The sequence below is a fragment of the Pteropus medius genome, unplaced genomic scaffold, assembly GCF_902729225.1.
Source record: "Pteropus medius unplaced genomic scaffold, Ma_sr-lr_union100, whole genome shotgun sequence".
NCBI classification, from domain to species: Eukaryota; Metazoa; Chordata; class Mammalia; order Chiroptera; family Pteropodidae; genus Pteropus; species Pteropus medius.
In genome coordinates, this window is record NW_024355008.1 from 10,742,293 (window position 1) to 10,763,150 (window position 20,858).

General features: G+C 34.1%; 2 protein-coding genes across 2 annotated transcripts in view; one reads left to right on the forward strand and one right to left on the reverse strand.

Annotated features, from left to right (window-relative positions):
* SLC9C1 (solute carrier family 9 member C1) overlaps positions 1 to 7,513 on the reverse strand; it is a 93,188-nt gene extending 85,675 nt beyond the window's left edge. The window contains exons 1-5 of the mRNA XM_039856846.1: positions 7,413 to 7,513; positions 6,979 to 7,069; positions 3,574 to 3,769; positions 2,354 to 2,454; positions 19 to 147 (exon numbers count right to left, since the gene is read on the reverse strand). Of these exons, the coding sequence (XP_039712780.1) occupies positions 19 to 147; positions 2,354 to 2,454; positions 3,574 to 3,718 (375 nt within the window). The 5' untranslated portion in view covers positions 3,719 to 3,769; positions 6,979 to 7,069; positions 7,413 to 7,513. The remainder of the gene's footprint in view (positions 1 to 18; positions 148 to 2,353; positions 2,455 to 3,573; positions 3,770 to 6,978; positions 7,070 to 7,412) is intronic.
* A 1,832-nt stretch (positions 7,514 to 9,345) lies between these two features.
* The window catches only part of LOC120598141 (OX-2 membrane glycoprotein), a 28,318-nt gene continuing 16,805 nt past the window's right edge, over positions 9,346 to 20,858 (forward strand). Inside the window, 1 exon segment of the mRNA XM_039856921.1 lies at positions 9,346 to 9,520. Coding sequence (XP_039712855.1) covers positions 9,346 to 9,520 — 175 coding nt within the window.

The following is a 20,858-nucleotide window of genomic DNA, read 5'->3' on the forward strand; positions in this document are numbered from 1 at the left end:
AAAAGAGTATTTTTTTACCTGACATAATAATTTTTGGAGCATGTAAACATCCATGTCAAATGCAGCATTAAAGAAAATTATTGGTGGAAATAGATTAAAAAAAAGATTCGGATCCATCCATTGTATGGCATCTGCATATCTTTGTGCCTAATAATATAAAAATATGTTATTTTTAAATTTATCCATCCTTCTATTAGCATAGAGTATGTGCCAGGCATTCCTATCTCTAGCAAAATAGAAAAAGATACATCATAATTTAGTAAGTGCTGAAGTCTTAACTGTTGAACTTATTACCAATTACAGTAGAAAATGAATACACATTTCTATGCCTTTTTTATTCTTTTAAAGAACAGGTATAGAAAATACATTTACATGGATACTAGAGAATATGTAGGAAATTTTCAGGCATACAAGATGAAGAAAAAGATTTCAGGTAGATGGATTATCATGCACAAAAATCCACAACGAAGTAAACAATTCTAGAAACTACAAATAATTAGCCATGGCTTATGAAGAAGATGTGTGTAGCAGAAGAGCAGAGATAGAGACTGGGATGTCAATGCACTTGATGAAATAACTAATTAATGGTATTTATCAAAATATTAAGTTGATATTTGTAAATCTTATTATGGACATGCAATCATTCAACATCCATTTATTCGGAAAAAATACTGAGTACCTACTGTGTTAGGTAATATTTTTGCATTTGAGAGCTGATTCTTCATGATCTCTTGTGTTTCTTCATATCTTATGAGTGGAGGCACTGATTGCTTTTCTTCCAGACTATCTTTTCAAGAACATTTGAATAATTAACAGCTTTGGAAGATAGAGCAAGTGTCTCTCTCCAGAGCAAAGGACAGGTTTAGTATGCTATCCTGTGTAATAAGGATAATGTCTCCATCTGGGAAAGAGGGCAGATGAGCTAACCGCCCACCATAAAATATTCAAGTTCTCTAAGGTCAGGTTTCTTCTATGGTAATCCAGCCCATTGTGTATGCAGGTTTCACCTGGCCTTTTAGCTTCTCTCTGTGGGAATAGGGGAGCATGGAACAGGTACAAGAAAATGCTGATATGCTGGCTTCCACTATTGCATTGAGTAATAATGTTCTTTTCAGCTGGCCCAGGAGTCCCATGTCTTTTGCCAAGACCATAAAACTGCGGCAGGCTAACTTATTAGCTTCCAAGTAGAGTAAAATTGTAGACTGTTCACTGTTTTTGACATGTGGTCTCTTCCTTTAAAGACTTATCGACACATAGTAAAGTTTACAGAAGTGCTTAAAATTGCTTTTGTATCAAAATCGTATGGTTATAAAATCTGTTGACAAATGGAGTAGTAATCTGCCCCTGTTTTATATAAATATAGGTTTTCCGTATTTTTTTTTTATATCATTGGTTACGTTTGTTTGGGAAAGTCAATCATCTTCACACACATACTCATTCATATTCTGACTGACTAGAGTAGGTGTTGAAAAAATCTGGCCCCTAAACCAAAACTGGCTCAATACCTGTTTTTGTAAATAAAGTCTTATTGGAACACAGCCATGCTAATTAATTTATGCATTGTCTATGGTTGCTTTTGAACTACGATAGCAGAATTAAATAATTGAGACAGAGATTATAGCCTGCATAATCTAAAATATTTACTATATTTACTTTTATAGAAAAAGTTTGCCACCAACCCTTGGGTTAGAGGATATCCATATTGTGCTGATAATGCATTCTATATCCCTTATAGTAAGTATATTCTCCCTCCTCTACCTGGCTCCAGCTGTTTCCAACTATTTAGCTACACTATAGTTGCCTTGACTATATCTACAGTTTGCCTTACTCCTCACTTCTAACACCAGATACAAGGTTCGAGTTATATTTCTTGATATATTCTAAACCAGGCATACTTAAAGACTAGCCTCTATTCTAATGGTAATTCTATGAAACATAACTAACTGAGGCAATAGATTGGTTCAATGTCAGAATTCTCTTGCTACTAGAGTCCTGTACCAGCAGCTCAAAGTCTCTCTGAGCTTCTATTTTGTTAACTAACTCTTGTCTAAGCTTTTGCATTTTGTTTAAATTTTCATTAGCCACTCACACTCTCAAGAACTGTACCTTTACTCATTCTGAATTGCCTATCAACTTTCAGACCTAGGTTCTGGTTTGACTATGTTTAGCTGGATCTTGGCTCTTTCACACTTGGTTCCTTTTTCTACATACCTGATCAGATGTTATTGACAACCTAAAAATATATCAATTGGCAGAGCAGTAAAGAGATAAGAATTTTTACAATTTTTAAGCCATCTTTGTATTTATATAAATCTTAGATATAGTACAAAATAGTCGTATTTACTCTACATACCTGGTCAGATGTAAAACTTAATATTTCAAAACTACATCCAATTAAAAATAATATTACAGGCAGAGGAATTAGAAAGTCTTTCAAACGTAGGTTCAAAAATGCTGCAAAAAAAAGATCTTTATTGAAAAGTGGTAAAATATCACATTTTTAAACTTTAATTTGATATGATTTCTTAATACTTATGACAATGAAATATGGTTTTACACATTTCTTAATTCCTGTCTTTGAAACCTTCCTTCACACTTCAGCACACAGAATCAGTGTAACTACTAATCCACTAGATTCCTCCTTGACCTCATCTATGAAGTATCTCATTTTCTTAAAATCATTAGTAAATATTGCTAGCAATCATTGGCTCTTGGGTCACTACTAAAATATTTATAGCAGTTTTTGCACATGCTATAAGTCAGATAGGTTCTTTAGCTATTCTGTTAAACTTCAATGAAATCTCTTGGTTGATTTCCAAGATAACGATGAGGAACTAGCCATAATAATTTGCCCGATGAGAAAAATTAGCTATCTATTACTAGTTAGCTACTCCACATTGGAAAACTTAAAATGAATATTTAACTTTGTTCATCATTGTTATCAAAGTGCAATAAGCAATATCACAGCATTTTTTTTTTCAGTTTAATGTTTTCTGCTTTTTTTTAGTACAATTCCTAATCAGGTCAAAAGAATGCAAAAAAAAAATGCTTTCTTTTGGTTTCTACAAGTGTTGTTTTCTCATAGAGGTCGGCAAAATTTTTCTTTTGGACAAAACCAATGGGAAACTCTAACGAGTGATTAAAAAGTAACTGAATCATTCAGAAGTCTTATCAATTTGAAAATCCTTTGTCCATCTGAAGAAAGCGGTGGGACAACTAAATTTAAAATATGAATGAAACTATAGTTTATGATAATGTAGATAACATAAAAATCCTCCAACCCTTGATTTTCTGTCTATCTGCTTCAATTCTCCTCATCACTTAAATCTAATCATGACCTAGCAAGTAGCAAGGTGTGGATATTTTGAACTCAATAGAGGTGAAGAATATAGATCAGATTTTACATGTTTCTTCTGGGGCAGATTATTGTTGAATTCGTTTAATTGAAAATCTTGGGACAGAGGTATGAATTTAGGAACAAAATTCTAATTTCCTATTACTGCTATCTATATTGTGGCATTTGCAAGATATATCCATAAAATAAACTCAAATAATAAAGAGACTTACACCTACCTCCAATTGTGCAGATCGAAGACAATACTAGAATGATTTCAGGGAGGTCCGGAGGATAACTTATGAACTTATTTCTGAAATATTCCACCCAAGTGCCAGAAAGTCTTTTGTGAACAACACGATCAATACTGGAATTCGAATTCATACTGTTGTTTGTCACGGATTGTCTGAATCCAACTGTTATGACTCTGCAAAACTCACATAAGAACAGTAAAATCTGCCTTCTTCGTAGTCTTCTAATATTTTTCTTTATTATTTATAATGATACCTTAGAGTCTGCCAAAATTAGAGATACTTTCCCTTCAACGATGCTTTCAATAGAGCAAGTGATAGAGACTAGCCAGTGTTACCTTGGGTTCACTTACAATGTCAAGCACTGCTCAGCATTATTCACCTTACAATTTTCTAACTATCTGAAAGAAGGATTTTTTATCCAACTGGTTACTGGGACCACAGGCTGGTACAGGGATGGACAACTGAGGAGTTTGCCCTCAGCTTCTTTGAGCCTCTGGAAGTGTGTTCTGGAAGCTATTCCAAAATAAGTAGTGGGATGGGAGAAAAATATTCTCATTTCTTTTGTGATTCTATCTAGATAGAAAATACTAGTCCATGATATTTAGTTATAGCCTTCTTTTATCTCATTCAGAACAATGACGGGTTAGATTTTGTCTAACGTTTATGTATTTATATAACAACTGAGCACATAATAAAAATATTGAAGCCAAAAAGATTTAAAGCAGAGGAGTTGTTACATGTTTTATCTCATTGTTACTTTTTGGAAAAGAAACAACAGGGGCCATGACACACGCATACACATATGTTTTCTCATATATGCTTTTCTCATTACAAAAACAATATTTTGAAAGGGAAAATTAATTAAATAAACATGCTTATTGTGAACACTTTTGAAATAAGTATGTAAACAAACATTTCAAAAAACAGAAAAAATAATCCACAATTATGTCATCCAGTGGCTCTTACATGTTTTAGTTACATACCTGGGTTCATTCTTATGTAATTACACTTTATACTATTTTCCACTTGGTATTGATTGTATACCAGCATCAAAGAGCCTTGTAAACACCATTTACAAAGGTTGTAGCATATTAGCACCAATTCAAAAGTGCCAACTCTATGGTCAGATTGCCTGCATACACAGGCTTGATGGGCTGCTGCTTGCAGAGTGAAAGACTGAGCAACTTACTTCAAAGCTGTTGGCCTTAGTTTTCCAACTTGTGTAGTTTTTAGTCTGTGTGATCTCCCTCCCTGAATTTATTGTTCTTATTTGGCATTACCTGTAGAGCTATAATAATAGTGGTGCCTAGGTCTTATTCTCAGAGGTTTCTAAATCAGTCTGGGTTTTAACCTGGGTTCCCCAGGCAATTTTAATGTATAGCCAAGGTTAGCAACCACTGTGATTCACCCAATTCAAAGGCGACAGTGCTCAATTTTTAGTCTCAATGTCAGCTTCTTTTTAATATTCCTGATTCAGGTATTGTGAGAATGGGTATCAATGCCTTTCAGGCAAAGAGACGACCAGAAACACACCTATGGTTGACAAGTTTGGTTTACTTTTTGTCTCAATGAGGGAGAACATTCATCCTGGGGAACTGTGGGGTATTTCGGTAAAAGGATGTTAGAAAGAGCTTAGTGTGGATCTGGGCTGTGGCTGGGTAATTTTGGGGAGGGTCAAAGAAAGTGCAGGGTTACTATATATTGGGTGCTGTCAGAAAGAGAAATTCTGTGATTGGGTATCTCAAATCTTATCTATATAAAGGGCAGACTAGAATGAGCTGTAATGAGTACAGATGAAGCAGTCACTCATTCTAGCAGAGAGAAGGGATGTTTGCTATTGTATGGGTTGCACAGTGACTGTTTTCTCTCACTTTATTATGGTCTCAGAGTGACATTATCGGATGTTGATGCTCTGTGAGATTGTTTATGTCCAACAGGAGAACAACATAGACTAGCTGTGAGCATCAGGCTTGTAGTAACAATGAGTGAGACCTAGCTCTGATATCAGACCAGTTCCCTGATGTCAGTGGCTGCTTTTTTAATTTAATTTTTGACTTACTTCAAAGGATTTCTAAATTCCTTATCCTTACTTAAACATGTCAAGAGCTGGAGGCAGACCAGGGGATTTTGATAGTAAAATTAGTGGTAGAGCAGAACAAGCTCAGCTAGCTCTCTGAGAGTGATTCTTAACCTTAGCTACGCACTGGAATAACTTAGAGTTTTAAAAATACAGGTGTCTGGGTTGCCCCTCTAGAGAATAATTTAATTGGACTGAGGTACAGCCTGGGTGTTTGGAACCTTCAAAGCTTCCCAGTGATTCTAAGGAACAGCCATAATATAGAAGCATTGCTCCAGAAGTCCGTGCTGTTGTGATACACTGGTGATATTTGTTCTTAGTTAACAATAAACTGTTTAGGACATTTATTACCTTGTTCACTGTTACTCCAGGACTAAATATCCTGGGCTTAATTGAAAAATAAAAAGTATTTTCTGCATCAGAATTATACATTCTTACTTGCTTTCAGAATTTAATACAGTTGTTTATTGTTTTCCAAACTAAAAGTGGGGATTTATATTCCCATGAGCATTTTTTTTTATTTTTAAATTATTTATTTAAAATCTTTGATAAGTGTTTACACATTCGATCCTAATAGTTCCCTTTCAAAAAAGAATAAAATCACTTTAAGTCTTACCCTTGACATTCAAGGATAGATATGATCAAGTTCAACAGAATTTCACTATCTGGCTGTGAATATGTGGCGAATACTCAGTTTGGCTTTTTCAACCTCTACTCCAAATTCTCCTAACAAATCTTTGCTCCCAAGAAATGACCTCATCTTAAATTTGTATGTGGATGCTAATATTCAATATTTTAAAAGATAAGGGTAAAGAACTCTGAATAAACAGTGCGGATAAATGGGTTTTTAGTGTAATTAAAATTCTTCAGTTTAAACTGACTTTTTACGACTTTGGATAAGTTTATGAGTCCATGTCTCATTAAAGAAAAAATATTGATTTGTCATAAAATTACCACATAGGTTTCCTACATTCATCAATAAACTATATAATGGCTTACTTTTCTTTGTGGAGTTAATAAATGACTCCCCTCTCAAAAATGACATGCGGATTTGTCCTCAATTGTCAGCCTTAAAAAATTATCTTACTCATAGAGTGGAAGTCATACTTATTCAACTTGTCTCTGAAAAGGAGAAGTCTTTCTCCCTTTTAATCACATTTTGCAGGATTCAGGTGACAAAAGTATCCTGAAGAGGGCACTGTGAGATCCCAGTAATCACAAGCTATAAAGCTCTTGCTCAATGGTTTCTGGCAGATAAACAACTAGGGTTGAATGATCTCAGTAAGCACACAACACAGCAGTGTCTCACTCACAGTCTCTGAAGATGGGTGGTCTGTCGCTCTCCTAATGCGCCTTCATTCAAAATGAACTCTTCCTCCCTCTGGGCTCCTCCGCTCCATACACCTGAGGAGATTCACCACAGCGTTAGCGTGCTTTCCTCTCAGTATCTCATTAAGGCAAAGAGAACAAACATGAGCCAGGTAAATAGTTCAGAAAGTTGATATACAAAGACAATAGAGGAAATGTAGGGGTTAAGAAGCAGAAAATCAAATTGAGAGGCTGGTTGGTCTTTGGGAAAGTCCTTGATTAGCTGCCATAGAAAAGGTAGAAACTCTAAGAGGGAATGGCTGGCTGAATCTGTAGCTGGAAATGTGTGGGAGCATCTGTTCCTCTTGGAAGGGAGGCTGAAGGAGAAGGTACCAGAGTGGAAGGACAACTTCCTGAAGGGGAAACTAGGAGGGCTCACCATCTAGAGCCTTAGGAATATCCTGTGGTGTGAAGTCAGAAGTGGAGGCGAGCTATTCTGTTCACCGCAGGACAGCCACAACCAACTGCAACCTCACTGACAGTTACTTGCTCCAAGTCCCACCCCTGCTCTGCACTCATTGGCTTAGGTTCATAACCCCTGACTTGATTGGCTGATGAAATAGAGTCCTCCACACAGCCAACCTAAGGCAACCTATGAAGATTAAAGGCTGTGTTTATTATTAATTTTTTTCTTTTTTAAATAAACAAAGGTGGAACCTTTGGAAAAGGAACCTCTGAAAATTGTATTGCTATATTAATTGAAGGCTTTGGAACAGTGCATTTCTAACAAAAAGCTCATGGATACCGTTTTCCCAGAATTCCAATAGCACTGAATTTCTTGAATAAGATAAGACGGTGGAGATTTTGAAATACAAGGATGCAGGTTGCTGGGTTAAAAAAATAAAATAATGGCTGTTCTGGGTATAAGGAAGAATGAAATCGAAACAGATAGGCAAGGTACACTTTCACTTCTGGGTCGTTTGTGTGGGAAAATATTTAGGAATAATGATAGACTCATTTATTTTTTCTAAACATAGTATATAAAGAACATTTTAATTGAATTTACTGAATGATATTACCATAGGCCCAATTTTCATATTCCCACTCTCATCACAAAATATTTTGAGACAATTTTTTTAATGATTTTGCAATCCAGATACTTATTTGGATGCGATGCCTTGTTATAATTTTACTCACTCAAAGCCTTTGCAAAGCTATTTCAATGCCTAGGAAAAGAAATGTGCAGAGAAGAGAGGTCAAAGAGTGGAAAAGTGAAAAAGCAAACCCATCAAAGACAAAAGCAAATACTAAAGAATCGCTGATTAAATTATCCTCCTGGCTGGCAAAGAGGCATTCACAGCCTTCATTTGTGGTCTTATTGAAACCACAAAGCAATAGACTTTGTTGAAGGAAAATATGTTAACAATGTAAATCCACTTGGGGGGTGGTCAGTCAAGGAAACTAGGAAAGGCTTTTCAAACTGACAAAGTACACATATGTTTTAATGAAATAAAAGTTAAGGTTGTTTCTGAGTAACTCATTTAGATGAAAATATAAGGATCTCATGCAAGGTCTCCCCTATCAGAGCTAGAGTAAGATTAGCAAATGAAACAATCGCTGTATCTATAATCTTTTGAGAAAGATATTGACATTTATTTTAAAGTTATTTTATTTTGTTTCCTCTGTTTCATATCTAATTCCACCCCAATAAATAAAAAGAACATGTCACTGTATTTTTCCTTTTTTTCTCCCTGTGATTTACTTGGGTGGAATTCAGTGAAAAATAAATAATTAATTATGGTTTGTTTCTATAATACTGTGATTTGCCTTTTTAAATTTTGACTATGCTGTATAAAATTTCACCATTATTAAATTTAAAATTTTTATAGACTAAAATCTATTGACATTTTTTAAAAATTTCTTCTTTCATTTTTAAGTGAAAATTAAAGCACTTTAATATATATTAAAACCTATTTACTTCTAATTATTTTTTGCACTTTAAATGCAACAGCATTTGTGACACAGCCCTTGTACTAAAATCATTCAGGAGAAGCGAGGTCATGATCACTTTTCACTGAGACAATCAATGAAGATTCTCCAGAGGCATCAGGTTTTGAACCTTATTAAGACAGGAAGGAACTGGTTGAATAGATGAGGATAGTGAAGAAATGGGAGTATTTAAGAAAATAAAGATGACCATATTTGCATTATTTCTATATATATATGGGGACTTTGGGGGATACAGAGATAAATGATAAGTGATTTGTTCCCCAAAGCAGCTTGCTTATATGTCAACGGTTATCCATAGTATAGTATGCATAATAACAAAAGCAGTTATATTAATTATTGTTGCAAAAGGTCATTGAGAGGACATGATGATACTGTCCCCAGAGCTGGACTCAGGCAATCGGAGGCTCCTTACTCTTTCTCCTGTACTTGGAATGTTTGCTCTGCCCACTATTCCCACAGTGAGAACCATTTTCAAAGATGCAGCCTTGAGAGAGCCATGTGTTGTTGAGACGGAGTGGTATATAAAACTGAACCCAGGTGAGGTCTCTATATAAACTTTTAAGATTTTGGGTGGCAGGTGTGGAGATATACTAATCTTGCAGTTGCCTAAGACAAGACTTGTAAATTCCCTCTCTTATTAAATCTACCACCTTCCAATCTGGAGTGACCTGACTCTTTCTTCCATCTCTCTCTGCCCTCTGTTTATAATGGCCACTTTCAGATTTCACCTGCAAGTTCCCAAGTTTTTGAACCAATAATTTATACAAGGAAATAATAAACATTTTCTTAGAATTAATAAGAAGTTGGCACAAACAAAGTAACGTCTTAATAGATTTTGAGAGATGAACTAAACTTATATAAACACACGGTTTTCTGAAATACTATAATGTATTTGGGATATTTTCCATAGTTCACTGTAGTAGGCTTTGGGGCAGTTATCAGTCTTGATAGACAGGTAATAAACTATTTCTTAAGGAAGCTGAAAAATAAATGTAATAGGTATTCAGATAGAAAGAGTGGGTAGTTGAGGAAGGCGTAGTAAAACAAAGTTCTCAAAAGGTGAATGATTCTGGATTACAAGAATATCTGGTGTGTGACCATTATAGCATATTGAAAAGTGAAATAGAAGAAAACCTTTTAAATTTTGAGGGGTAAGTTTGAACATACACACGCACAAATATTAGGTTTCTGACTCATTTTTTACCTGTATATCAACCCATAAAACTACAACCCATACAAAATACAGGGTATTTTCAGCAACCCAGAATATCTCCTATATCTCTTTCCAGTTAATAATCTTTCCCCCAAATTACCATTATTTGAATTTCCATTATTTTTTAATATTTTGCCTCTTTTTGCATTTCATACAAATGAGACCAAATACTATGTACTCTTTTGCCCCCAACTTCTTTCACTCATTAGCGTTTTGTGAGATTCGTTCACAACATAGTTTTGTTCTTTCTTCTTTGTTTCTGTGTAGTATTTAATTTTATGATTATTACTATAATTTATTCATTTTAGAGTTGATGGACATGAGAGCTGTTTTCAGTTTTTAGCTACCACAAATAAGGTTTCTGTAACATTTTCGTATATGTCTTTTGATGGATATATTCATTCATTTCTCTCGTGTGTATATTTAGGAGTTAATTAGTGGGTCAAAGTGCATGCAAAATACGACTGTAGTAGATACTGCCAAAATGATTGTACCAATTTAAACTCTGACCAATCTTGCCAATAGTCAGCATTGACAATGTGTTTTAAAGTTTTACTTATTCTGTTGGATGTTCAGTTTAATTATATTTGTAGATCTTATTTTCTTTTAACTGATGAATGATAATATTGAGCACATATCTTTTCATGTGTATATTGACAATTCTTGTGTAAGAAGTGCCTGTTTAAGTCTGTTTCCTATTGTTAAAAATTGAATTACGTGGGATTTGCATTTCTGGGAAGATGGAGCTTATGTATTTTTCTCTATTCTTCCCAGTTAGTGTACAGACAAAAGCCCTGGACATTATATATGTAACAAACATAAAAAGACTCTAGATAAAGAGAAGGGAGACCAGATAGGGACCTTGAGACCTGAGTAACTACACAGTGATAAATTCCCTGGGTCTTCTTTTGCTTCATGTATCTCAAACTGGGTACTGTAGAAGCTAGTAACCTGAAAATGACAATGAGTACAGAGTATTAAAAGACCTAAGAATAACCTGTTCTCTCAAAGGACCAGGAAAGAGGCAGCCTGTCCAGATGAAAACATTTATCAATAACTGCCTTACTCCAGCCAAACACCACAGGAAAAATTTCACCTCCTCCTTCCTCACACAAAAGAATGTACACAACTAGCAAAAGCTGAGTGGGAAGCAAAGACTTCACTTGTGCAAGACCATAAGAAGGTACCAGAACCCTGCCCCCACCTCTACTCTTATCATTCAGGTTGGTGGCAAAAAAGGCCTAGTGGAAGCTGGGACTTTTAAACCCACCAGACAATAAAGAGACACCTTGTGACCCTGCGGTTCAGTGGAGACCGTGTTGGAGCCTGGACTTCCACTCCCACCCAGTAAAACAAGGTACTTGTTACCCTCCTTACTGGGGTGGTATCAGAGGAGGACACATGGAAAGTCTGGACATTCACCACCATTCGGCTACAAAATGGTTTCTTCTCATGGTATCAGCAGAGACCATGCAAGAGCAGTAAAGAGACACTTCATTTCCCCAGCCCTATGTCAGTAAAGACTAAGTATAGAACTTGAACTTCTATACTAAGCTGCCAATAAGAAGCCCACTTCTCCCCATTTCTCCTGCCAAAGCAGTATCAGAGGAGGCCTACTAAAACATGTGATTTAAATAAGGTCCAGAGTCTTATAATATTCAGTGTCCAAATATTAATTAAAAATCACTCATAATGATCCAAGATGCAAGATGAATTCTAACTTAAATGACAACAGACAATAAACAGACACCAAATCCAAGATGACACAAATGTTAAAATTATCTGAAAAGAATTTTAATACAACTGTCATAAAAATACTTCAATAAATAATTATAAAAAACATTTGAGACAAATTAAAAAATAGAAACTCTGGTGAAAGAAATAAAAAGTTCCAGGAATAAAAAAAATATGACAAAGAAAAACAACATAGAATTTCAAAGATAAAAAATACAATAAATGAAATTAAAAAAAAAATGAACAAATGGGCTCAACAGCTAAATGGAGAAGACGAGAAAAAAAATCAATGAATTTGAGGAGAGAACAATAGAAATGACCAATTCTGAAAAACACAGAAGAAATTGGCTAAAATAAAATCGAACACAGACTCAGGAAGAAGTGGGATTAAAACAAAAGATCTAATATTTGGGTCATTAGAGTTCCAGAAGGAGAGGATAAAGAGGATGGTGCAAAAAAAAAATTCAAACAAATAATGGTTGAAAGTTTCATAAACTTGGGGGGAAAAACAGACCTACAAATTCAAGAAAGAGAGTGAACTCCAAATAAAATAAACCCAAAACATTCATGCCAAGACACAAGTTAAACTTCCAAAAACTAAAGATGAAAGAACAAAATCTTGAAAGCAGTCATAGAGTAGTGATGTCTTACTTATAAGGGGTCATTTCGCTATAAGCACTGTTTTCACTGCAGCCCACACATTTTGATAAATTGTGTTTTCATTTTCATTTAGTTCAAAATATTTTTAATTTCTCTTGAGCTTTCTCTCACTATTACTTTTGACTTATCTATATCCCCCTTCAATTATATCAGTTTTGCTTCATGTATTTCTGTTGTTGGATGCATATTTGTTTATAACTGTCGTATCTTCTTGGTGGGTTGATTCTTTTTATGATAGTAAAATGTCTTTCTTTGTCTCTAGTAGCAATGTTTGTCTTAAACTCTATTTTGCCTAACATTAGTATAGCCACTCCAACTCCCTTTCAAGTACTGTTTGTATGGTATGTCTTTTTTTTTTTAATCTTTTTTATTTTCAACCTACTTGTGTTTGACTCTAAAGAGAGTGTCTTGTGGACACCATATAGCTGGGTCATGTTTTTAATTTTTTAAATAAATTCTACCAATGTATGGTTTTTAATGGGAGTGTTTAATCCTTTTACCTTTAATGTAACTACTGATAAAGTGGGATCAAAATCTGTTACTTGGTATTTGTTTCCTAAATGTCTTATTTCTCTTCATCCTGAATTCCTTCATTGCTTTCTTCTATTTTGCTAAACAGGTATTATCTAAGGTACCATTTTACCATCATTTCTTTTCTGAGGAAAAATAATTACTAAATATAAACATTTTAATTGACTATTAATCGTAAATTTATAAAAACAAGATCTCTTTCTTTACCTCCCCAAACGATATCTTTTTACTATTTTTCATCATCTATAACTTTTATTATATTTTTATTTTAAAAGTTTTATTGGACTTCTTATACACATTTTAATTATTTTGCTCTTGTGTATACATAAAAAGGAAAATATAAGCAAAATACATTGATAAAGGTAATTCTAAAATTTCATTGCTTTCAAAATTTAACTTTTCTGAATTATTTTTGACTCAGAAGTTGTCTGGGTTTTGTGTGTGTGTGTGTGTGTGTGTGTGTGTGTGTGTCCCTTAGTGATGTTAATTTTTTTCAAATAAAATTTTCATATATCTTATTAAATTTACTGATGGATAATTTATTTTTTATTACTATGATAAATATTTTTATGACTATGATAATTATTTTTTCTTCCCTCATATTTCCAAACTGAGTGTGGTTTTGGTAAATTTTTTTTTTCACTCATGCCTCCATGCCTTCGGCAGCCATCGGCTTATTCTCTGTATCAATGGGTCTGTTTCTGTTTTCTTTATTTATTTGTTTTGTTAGATTATATATACAAGTGAAATCATACAGTATTTGTCTTTCTCTGTCTGACTTATTTCACTTAGCATATTACTCTCTTGTTCCTTTCATGTTGTCACAAATGGCAAGATTTTATTCTTTTTTTATTGCTGAGTAGTATTCCATTTTATTCTTTTTTATTGCTGAGTAATATTCCATGATGTGTGTGTGTGTGTGTGTGTGTGTGTGTGTGTGTGTGTGTGATATATGTGTAATACACACACACACACACACACACACATATCACATTTTCTTTATCCATTCATACATTGATGGACACTTAGGTTGTTTCCATATTGTGCATATTATAATAATGCTGCAATAAACGTAGGGGTGCAAATATCTATTTTAATTAGTATTTTTAGTTTCTGTGGATGAATATCCAGAAGTGGTATTGCTGGGTTATACGGTAGCTCTATTTTTTTTTAAATACAGTTGACATACACTATTAATGGCTGAGTAATGCTCTATTGTATATATGTACCACATCTTCTTTATCCATTTGTCTATTGATGAGCACTTAGGTGACTTCCATATCTTTTTAATAATGCTTTGTAAATAATGCTTCAATGAACATATGGATGCATATGTCCTTTTGAATTCATGTTTTAGGTTTCTTCAGGTAAATAACCAGAAGTTAAATTACTGGGCTCTTTTTTGTCTCTTGTTATAGCCTTTATTTTGAAGTCTATTTTGTCTGGTGTAAGTATTGCTACCCCAGCTTTTTTTTTTTCCTGTTTCCATTTTCATGAAATACCTTTTTTTTATCCTTTTACTTTTAGTCTGTATGTGTCTTTTGATCTGAACTGCGTCACTTATAGACAATGTATGTAAAGGTCTTGTTTTCGTATCCATTCAGCCACCTTATGTCTTTTAATTAGAGCATTTACTACATTTACATTTATATTAATTGTCAATATGTAGCTATTGCCATTTTATTATTTGTATTTTTATCTTTTTTTCCTTATTTTTAAAGAAGTATCTTTAACATTTCTTGTAATACTGTTTTGGTGGTAAGGAACTCCTTTAGCTTTTTCTTGTCTGTGAAGCTTTTTATCTATTATTTGATTCTAACTGATAACCTTGCTAGGTAGAGTAATCTTGGTTGTATGTTCTTGCTTTTCATCATTGTGAATGTTTCATGTCAACGTATCCATGGAAACTCTATTTTTAATTTTTTGAGGAATCTCCATACTGTTTTCCATAGTAGCTGCACCAATTTATAATCTCACCAACAGTATCCAACGGTATAATTTCTTTTTTCATATATTTTTGAGTTATTTTCTTAGTGCCCATCCTTGAGATTACCATTAACATTTTACTTTATAGCAGTTTAATTAGGATTAATACTCACTTCATGCTAATACAATACAAAAACTTAGTTCCCATGTAACCCTGATCCTCCTTTTATGCTGTTATTGTCACAACTAGCATCTTTATACTTTGCGTGCCCTTCAATTTAGATTTATAATTTTTGCATTATGCAATTGTCTTTAAGTCAGAGAAGAAAAATAGAAGTTACTAACAAAAAAACCATTTATACTATTTTTAATATTTACATATACAGTAACCTTTATCATGTTCTCTAATTTTTCATGTGCATTTCAGTTACTGTCTGGTAATGTCTCTGTTTGTACTAGTATAACTAATTACCACAAACTAGGTGGATTATAAACAATAGAAATTTATTTCTAACAGTTCTGGTGGCTGGGAGTCTAAAATCAGGGTGCCAGCATGGTTGAGTTGTGGTGAATGCTCTCTTTCTCACATAGTAAAAAGGAAAGAGTGAGATAGCTTTCTGTCCCTTCTTATAAGGGCTCTTAGTCTATTCATAAAGACCTCACCCTCATGGCTCCATTATTTCCTAAAAGCCCCATTTTCAAATCTCATCACATTGGGACTTAGATTTCAACATATATATTTTGGAGGAACGCAAATATGTATCATTACTGTCAGCTTGAAGGTGTCCCTTTAGTATTTTTGTAAGGCAGATGTGCTGTTAACAAATTCTCTTTATTTTTATCTGGGAATGTTTAAATTTTTTCTTCATTTTTGATGAATAGTTTTACAAAATACAGAATTCTTTGTTGACAGCTTTCCCCCCCCCCTCTAGCATTTTGTTGTTATTGTTGTTATTATTAGTTTGGCATTTTTGATATACTGTCTTACTTCTGTGGTTCCTGGTGAAAAATCAGCTGTTAATATTTTAAAAATATTTTATGTATATGAGCTGTTTTTCTGGTTTCAAAATTCTCTCTCTTTGACAGTTGGATTATGATATATCTGTGTGTGGATCTCTGAATTTATTTTATGTAGAGTTCAATAATCTTCTTAGATATGTAGAATAATTTTAATCAGATTTGGAAAGTTTTTAGTCATTATTTCTTCAAAAATTCTTTCAACCCCCCTCTGTCTCCCCTTTTCTTCTGGGACTCTTGTTCGGAGTATGGTAGTGCACTGATAGTGTTCCACGTGTCTCTGAGGTTATGCTTATTCTTCTTTATTCTTTGTTGTTGTCGCTGTTGTTCTTCAGACTGGATAATCTAAATTGATCTATCTTAAAGTTTACTGATTCTATTTTCTGCCTGCTCAAATTGTGTTGAGTCCTTCTAGTGAATATTTCTTTTAAGTTACTGTACTTTTCTAGTCCAGAATTTTTATTCGTTCCTTTTTATGATGTCTATTTCTTTACTGATATTTTATAGTCAATGAGACATCATTCTCATGTTTTAATTCTTTAAACATGATTTTCTGTACAGCATTGTGCTAGGATCCTAGTCATTCTTTAAAGTTATAATGCTTGCTTTCACATCTTTATTATTCACAAGAAAGTAATCAGAGACTGGGTTTTTTACCTAATAAAATGTAGTGTTTTCCAACATAGCAGCAAAGCTACTCACCGGCTGCTGGGCAACCAGTCCTAATATCTCTTTATTCACGATGAGCCCTTCCTCAGGAATGGCTCCCAACACCAGAGGTAATACATTCATAGAATAAGTTTCCTTTTCCCTTTGGGAACTGAGTTTTTTCCTTCTCATTAACCAAGACGACAGCTCTCATGGGGGCAGTGGGCTTTGAGTGTGGGTTTAGAGGTTGAAGTTTAGATAGCAGGAAGGTTGTCTTTAGAGAAGACAGATAAGAAAAACCTCCAACACTTAGAGGCATAAGAAAAAGATGAATACTGGTATATGGAAGATGGAGTGTGAGCACAACCATCCATGCCAATGGAGGCTTTTGTTTCCTCTGAGATAGAAGCTGAGAAAAAAGTTATGAGAGAGGAAGGTAATTTTTATAGGAATTTATGAATAATGAAAAGGGAAAAGATAAAGCCTATTGCCCAAAATGTGTCTTGTGTATGCACACACTATTGTCTTTGTGTGTGTGATGGCGGGGTGCAAAGGGGGGCAACTGTTATAGGTACACGTGTGTGAAATGGAAGCTGGTTAATGATCTTACTCTAGAGAAGCCAAGCCCAACTGTGCTTCTCTGAGGATAGTATTTGCCCCAAGTACTAGCCCTGTCTTCAATCCCCCACCCCTGGTCTGTTTGGCTAATTACATGTAATTTTATGATATTCTGGATAAAGATCACTACTCCTAACTTGTAAGATAGAACATTAGTTCCAAAAGACACTAATCATTAAACAAGTAGTAACAGAAGAACAGGAGGAAAAAAATCCTCAATTTCAAATCATTCATGTTAAAGTATGCTGGGAACTGGTAATGAATGAGCACTACTTTTTGAGGATCTCATCATGAGAAAGACATTCTGGTGGAAGTTGGTATGACTTTATGTGAATAAAATGCCAAAAAGCAGGTGGCTGGGTTAGAATTTAAAGGAGAAAAATAGAAACCAAAAGCACTAGGCAAGAAGGGCTTTCTCATTTTTTTAAAGTAGTATGTAGAGAGAGGAGTTCATAAGAATATGAAAGTAATCTGTGTCTGTTTCTTTATTTTTCCATTTTAATATGTAAATAATATTTAATTTGAAGCTATTTAATGATAGTACCAGCAACTTATTTTTAATTTTCGTCTTTAGTTCTTTGAGGAGGTAGATTGTAGAAATTTAGATGCCAAGAGAAAAGGTTTTCAGAAACTTAACATACCTCTGTGTAGAGTAATCTTTTCACTTACTTTCACTCACTGTGGATAAACTAGTTTGATTCTATTATGTACATAGATACAGGACATAAAAGACTGGGAAAGAAAAGAAAAGCTAATTAAATTTTCTTTCAAGTCAGAAGTAATATTTTAGAGCCTGTGTATGAATGATGTGGCAGCTACAGAGCAGCAAGTGGATATGTTTAAGAAAATTATATGTCTAGACTTAAGATTCTGAATAGAATTGGAGGTTAGGCAGACAAAGAAGTTCAAAAAATAAAGGTGAAGAAAATTTTTTAACCAACTTCAGAGCAAGTGGTTAATGAGTAATAGCTTTTGGCAGGATAGCAAAAGAACTGGAAATTCTCTCTTCAGTGCTAGAGTTCAGTTAGAAAATGAAATATTCTAAGTATTAGTGAAGATTTTATCATCAAATTTCATGGGTTTTTCACTCCATCTCATTCTTCAGCTCTTCATGCTTCCCATGGTCAAGTAACTATTTTTTCTCTCAAATGCATTTGGCTACAAATCAATGGTAGATAAATACTAGGCTGTAGTATTCTTACTTTTATAAAGTTAGGTGACAGAAATTATTGTTAGGTAGCTAGTCAGACATGAACAACAGGGGGAACAAAGGAATAGGGGCCCAGCATAGACACCACCTAAAGAACACTCCAATGATAGCAGAATTCTGGGTATGCGCGTGCACACTAGGCAAAGTTATAGCAGTCAGGTGTCAATCAAAATGACTTCAATTGTCAATCACCTAAGAATGCCTTTGGAACCATCCATCAAGGGCCAAATATAAGGCACACATTCACTCTTCTCAGTCTTTTTTCTCTTCTTGGCTCCCCTCCCTATTTCCCTTCTGGGCTTCCCTACTTTTGCCCTTTTCAGTTCCCTTTTTTGTCTTTTTTTGCCCTTCTGGGTTCTCTCTCTTTTTAGTGGCCTTTTGTGGCCTTTTTGCCTTTTTGTAGCCTTTTTGGTTCTTTTGTGTTAGTTATAGTGCTGGGACCATGTGACTCCTTGGGGCATTCTTTGTCTTTCTAAAATATATTTTTAACAAAACTATTAAATCTCAATGACCTGTGATTGTTCACTACCATAATTTGAGGAAGAACAGAGGAAAGATGCTAACTACACATCTGCACCATCATTATCTCTCTCCCTCCCCGCTAACGTTGGGGTGACACCGAACTCTGATCTGGCCCAATGGTGATGTTATATTTGTGTCTGTATATCATGTAGCTATCCAAGTTGTTGTCAACTAGCAAACAATTTACATTGAGCATAATTGAAACAGTGGCTTAGTAAACAGAGAATAAAAGAAAAGCAATAAATACTGTTTCTGAAATCAACCCAAGTAGCCTAAACTAGAGAGACCACAAACCTGCTAGAAACAAATAAGCTCTTTGAAAATTAATTAGTTCGTTATACATTATTTCTTGCAACTCATTTGCCTTTTACACTTGAGTGTGACTTGTTTTGGGGCTCTTCTTGGTCATTAGTTTTTTGTTGTTTTTTTTTTTTAATTTTCATGTTGTTAAATCTGTTAATTGTTTCCTTTATGGGTTTGCTTATTATTACAAACTGAGGTTTAAGGATTTAAGAAATATTCAAATTATGTTATTTCTAGTCATTTAAAATTATTGGATTAAAGATATTTAACTCAAATCCATCTAAAATCAATTTGGCGCATGGTAAGGGCAATAACAAATATTCTGTAGGAATTCAGCAGAGAAAAATTAATCGCAATAACTTCTAGAGTTTTTCCTAGAGGGAAGTATTATCTGAATTCAAATAGATGGTTCAATCAAAAGTCAAATGAGGGGAGACATAAGCTGAAGACAAAAGGAGTGTGACGGGTAGGGGAAACTAATATGATCATGTTACTTTTTCTTAACTTACTTCGGCATCTAAAATGGAAAATAGAGAAGACTGATCTTGTCATCAAGTAATTCAGAATCTAGTGAGGAAGACAAGCATGTGAACAAATAATGATCAAGGGGTTAATAGTAAGCACAATTATAGAAATCGAATCTGGTTTCTTCAGCTCAACAATATATTGATGAGCTTTATCCATTTTGTTGAGAGTAGTTGTAATTCATTAAAGGTCATTGCTGTATAATACTCCATTGTGTAAATACTATAATTTATTTATCAATTCTACTGTTGATTTGCATTTGGTAATTTCTTTTTTCACTATTACAAATAGTGCTTCCATGAACATCCTTGTACATGGGTTTTAGAGAGCATATGTATGCATTTCCATTGAATATACACCTAGAAGTAGATTTGCTGGTCATAGGGTATGCCTATGTTTAGCTTTCTCATACAGCCAAAAGGGTTTCCAATTCACACTCCCATCAGAGTGTATGTGATCTGTGTTTTCTCACCAAACTTGGTCTTGTCTGTCTTTCATGTTAGTCATTCTGGTACATGTTAAGTCAAGGTTTTAATTTTTATTTCCTTGATGACTAAAGAAGTTGAGCATCTTAAATGTGTTTACTGGCCATTTAGACATTTTCTTTTGTGAGGTGCATATTCAAATATTTTGCTCAATTTTTTATTGAGTTGCCTGTCTTTGTTTTATTGACTTGTGGAATTATATACATATTAGACTACAAGTCCTTCATCACATATATTTATAGCAATAACTTTTCTCACACTGTGGGTTGCTTTTTTACGTCCGAAGATCTATCTTTTGAAAGGCTAAAGTTATTAAATCTTAAAGTAGGCTCATTTTTCACTTCTATTTTTTTTTTTCATTTCATACTCCTAAGAAAGGAATAAGGCATCAAATAATTGTGGATGTGTGTCCTATTTAAGCAATTGTTGGCTACTACAGCCAAATATATGTTCTACAATACTTTATTTTTAAAGCTGTGTTTT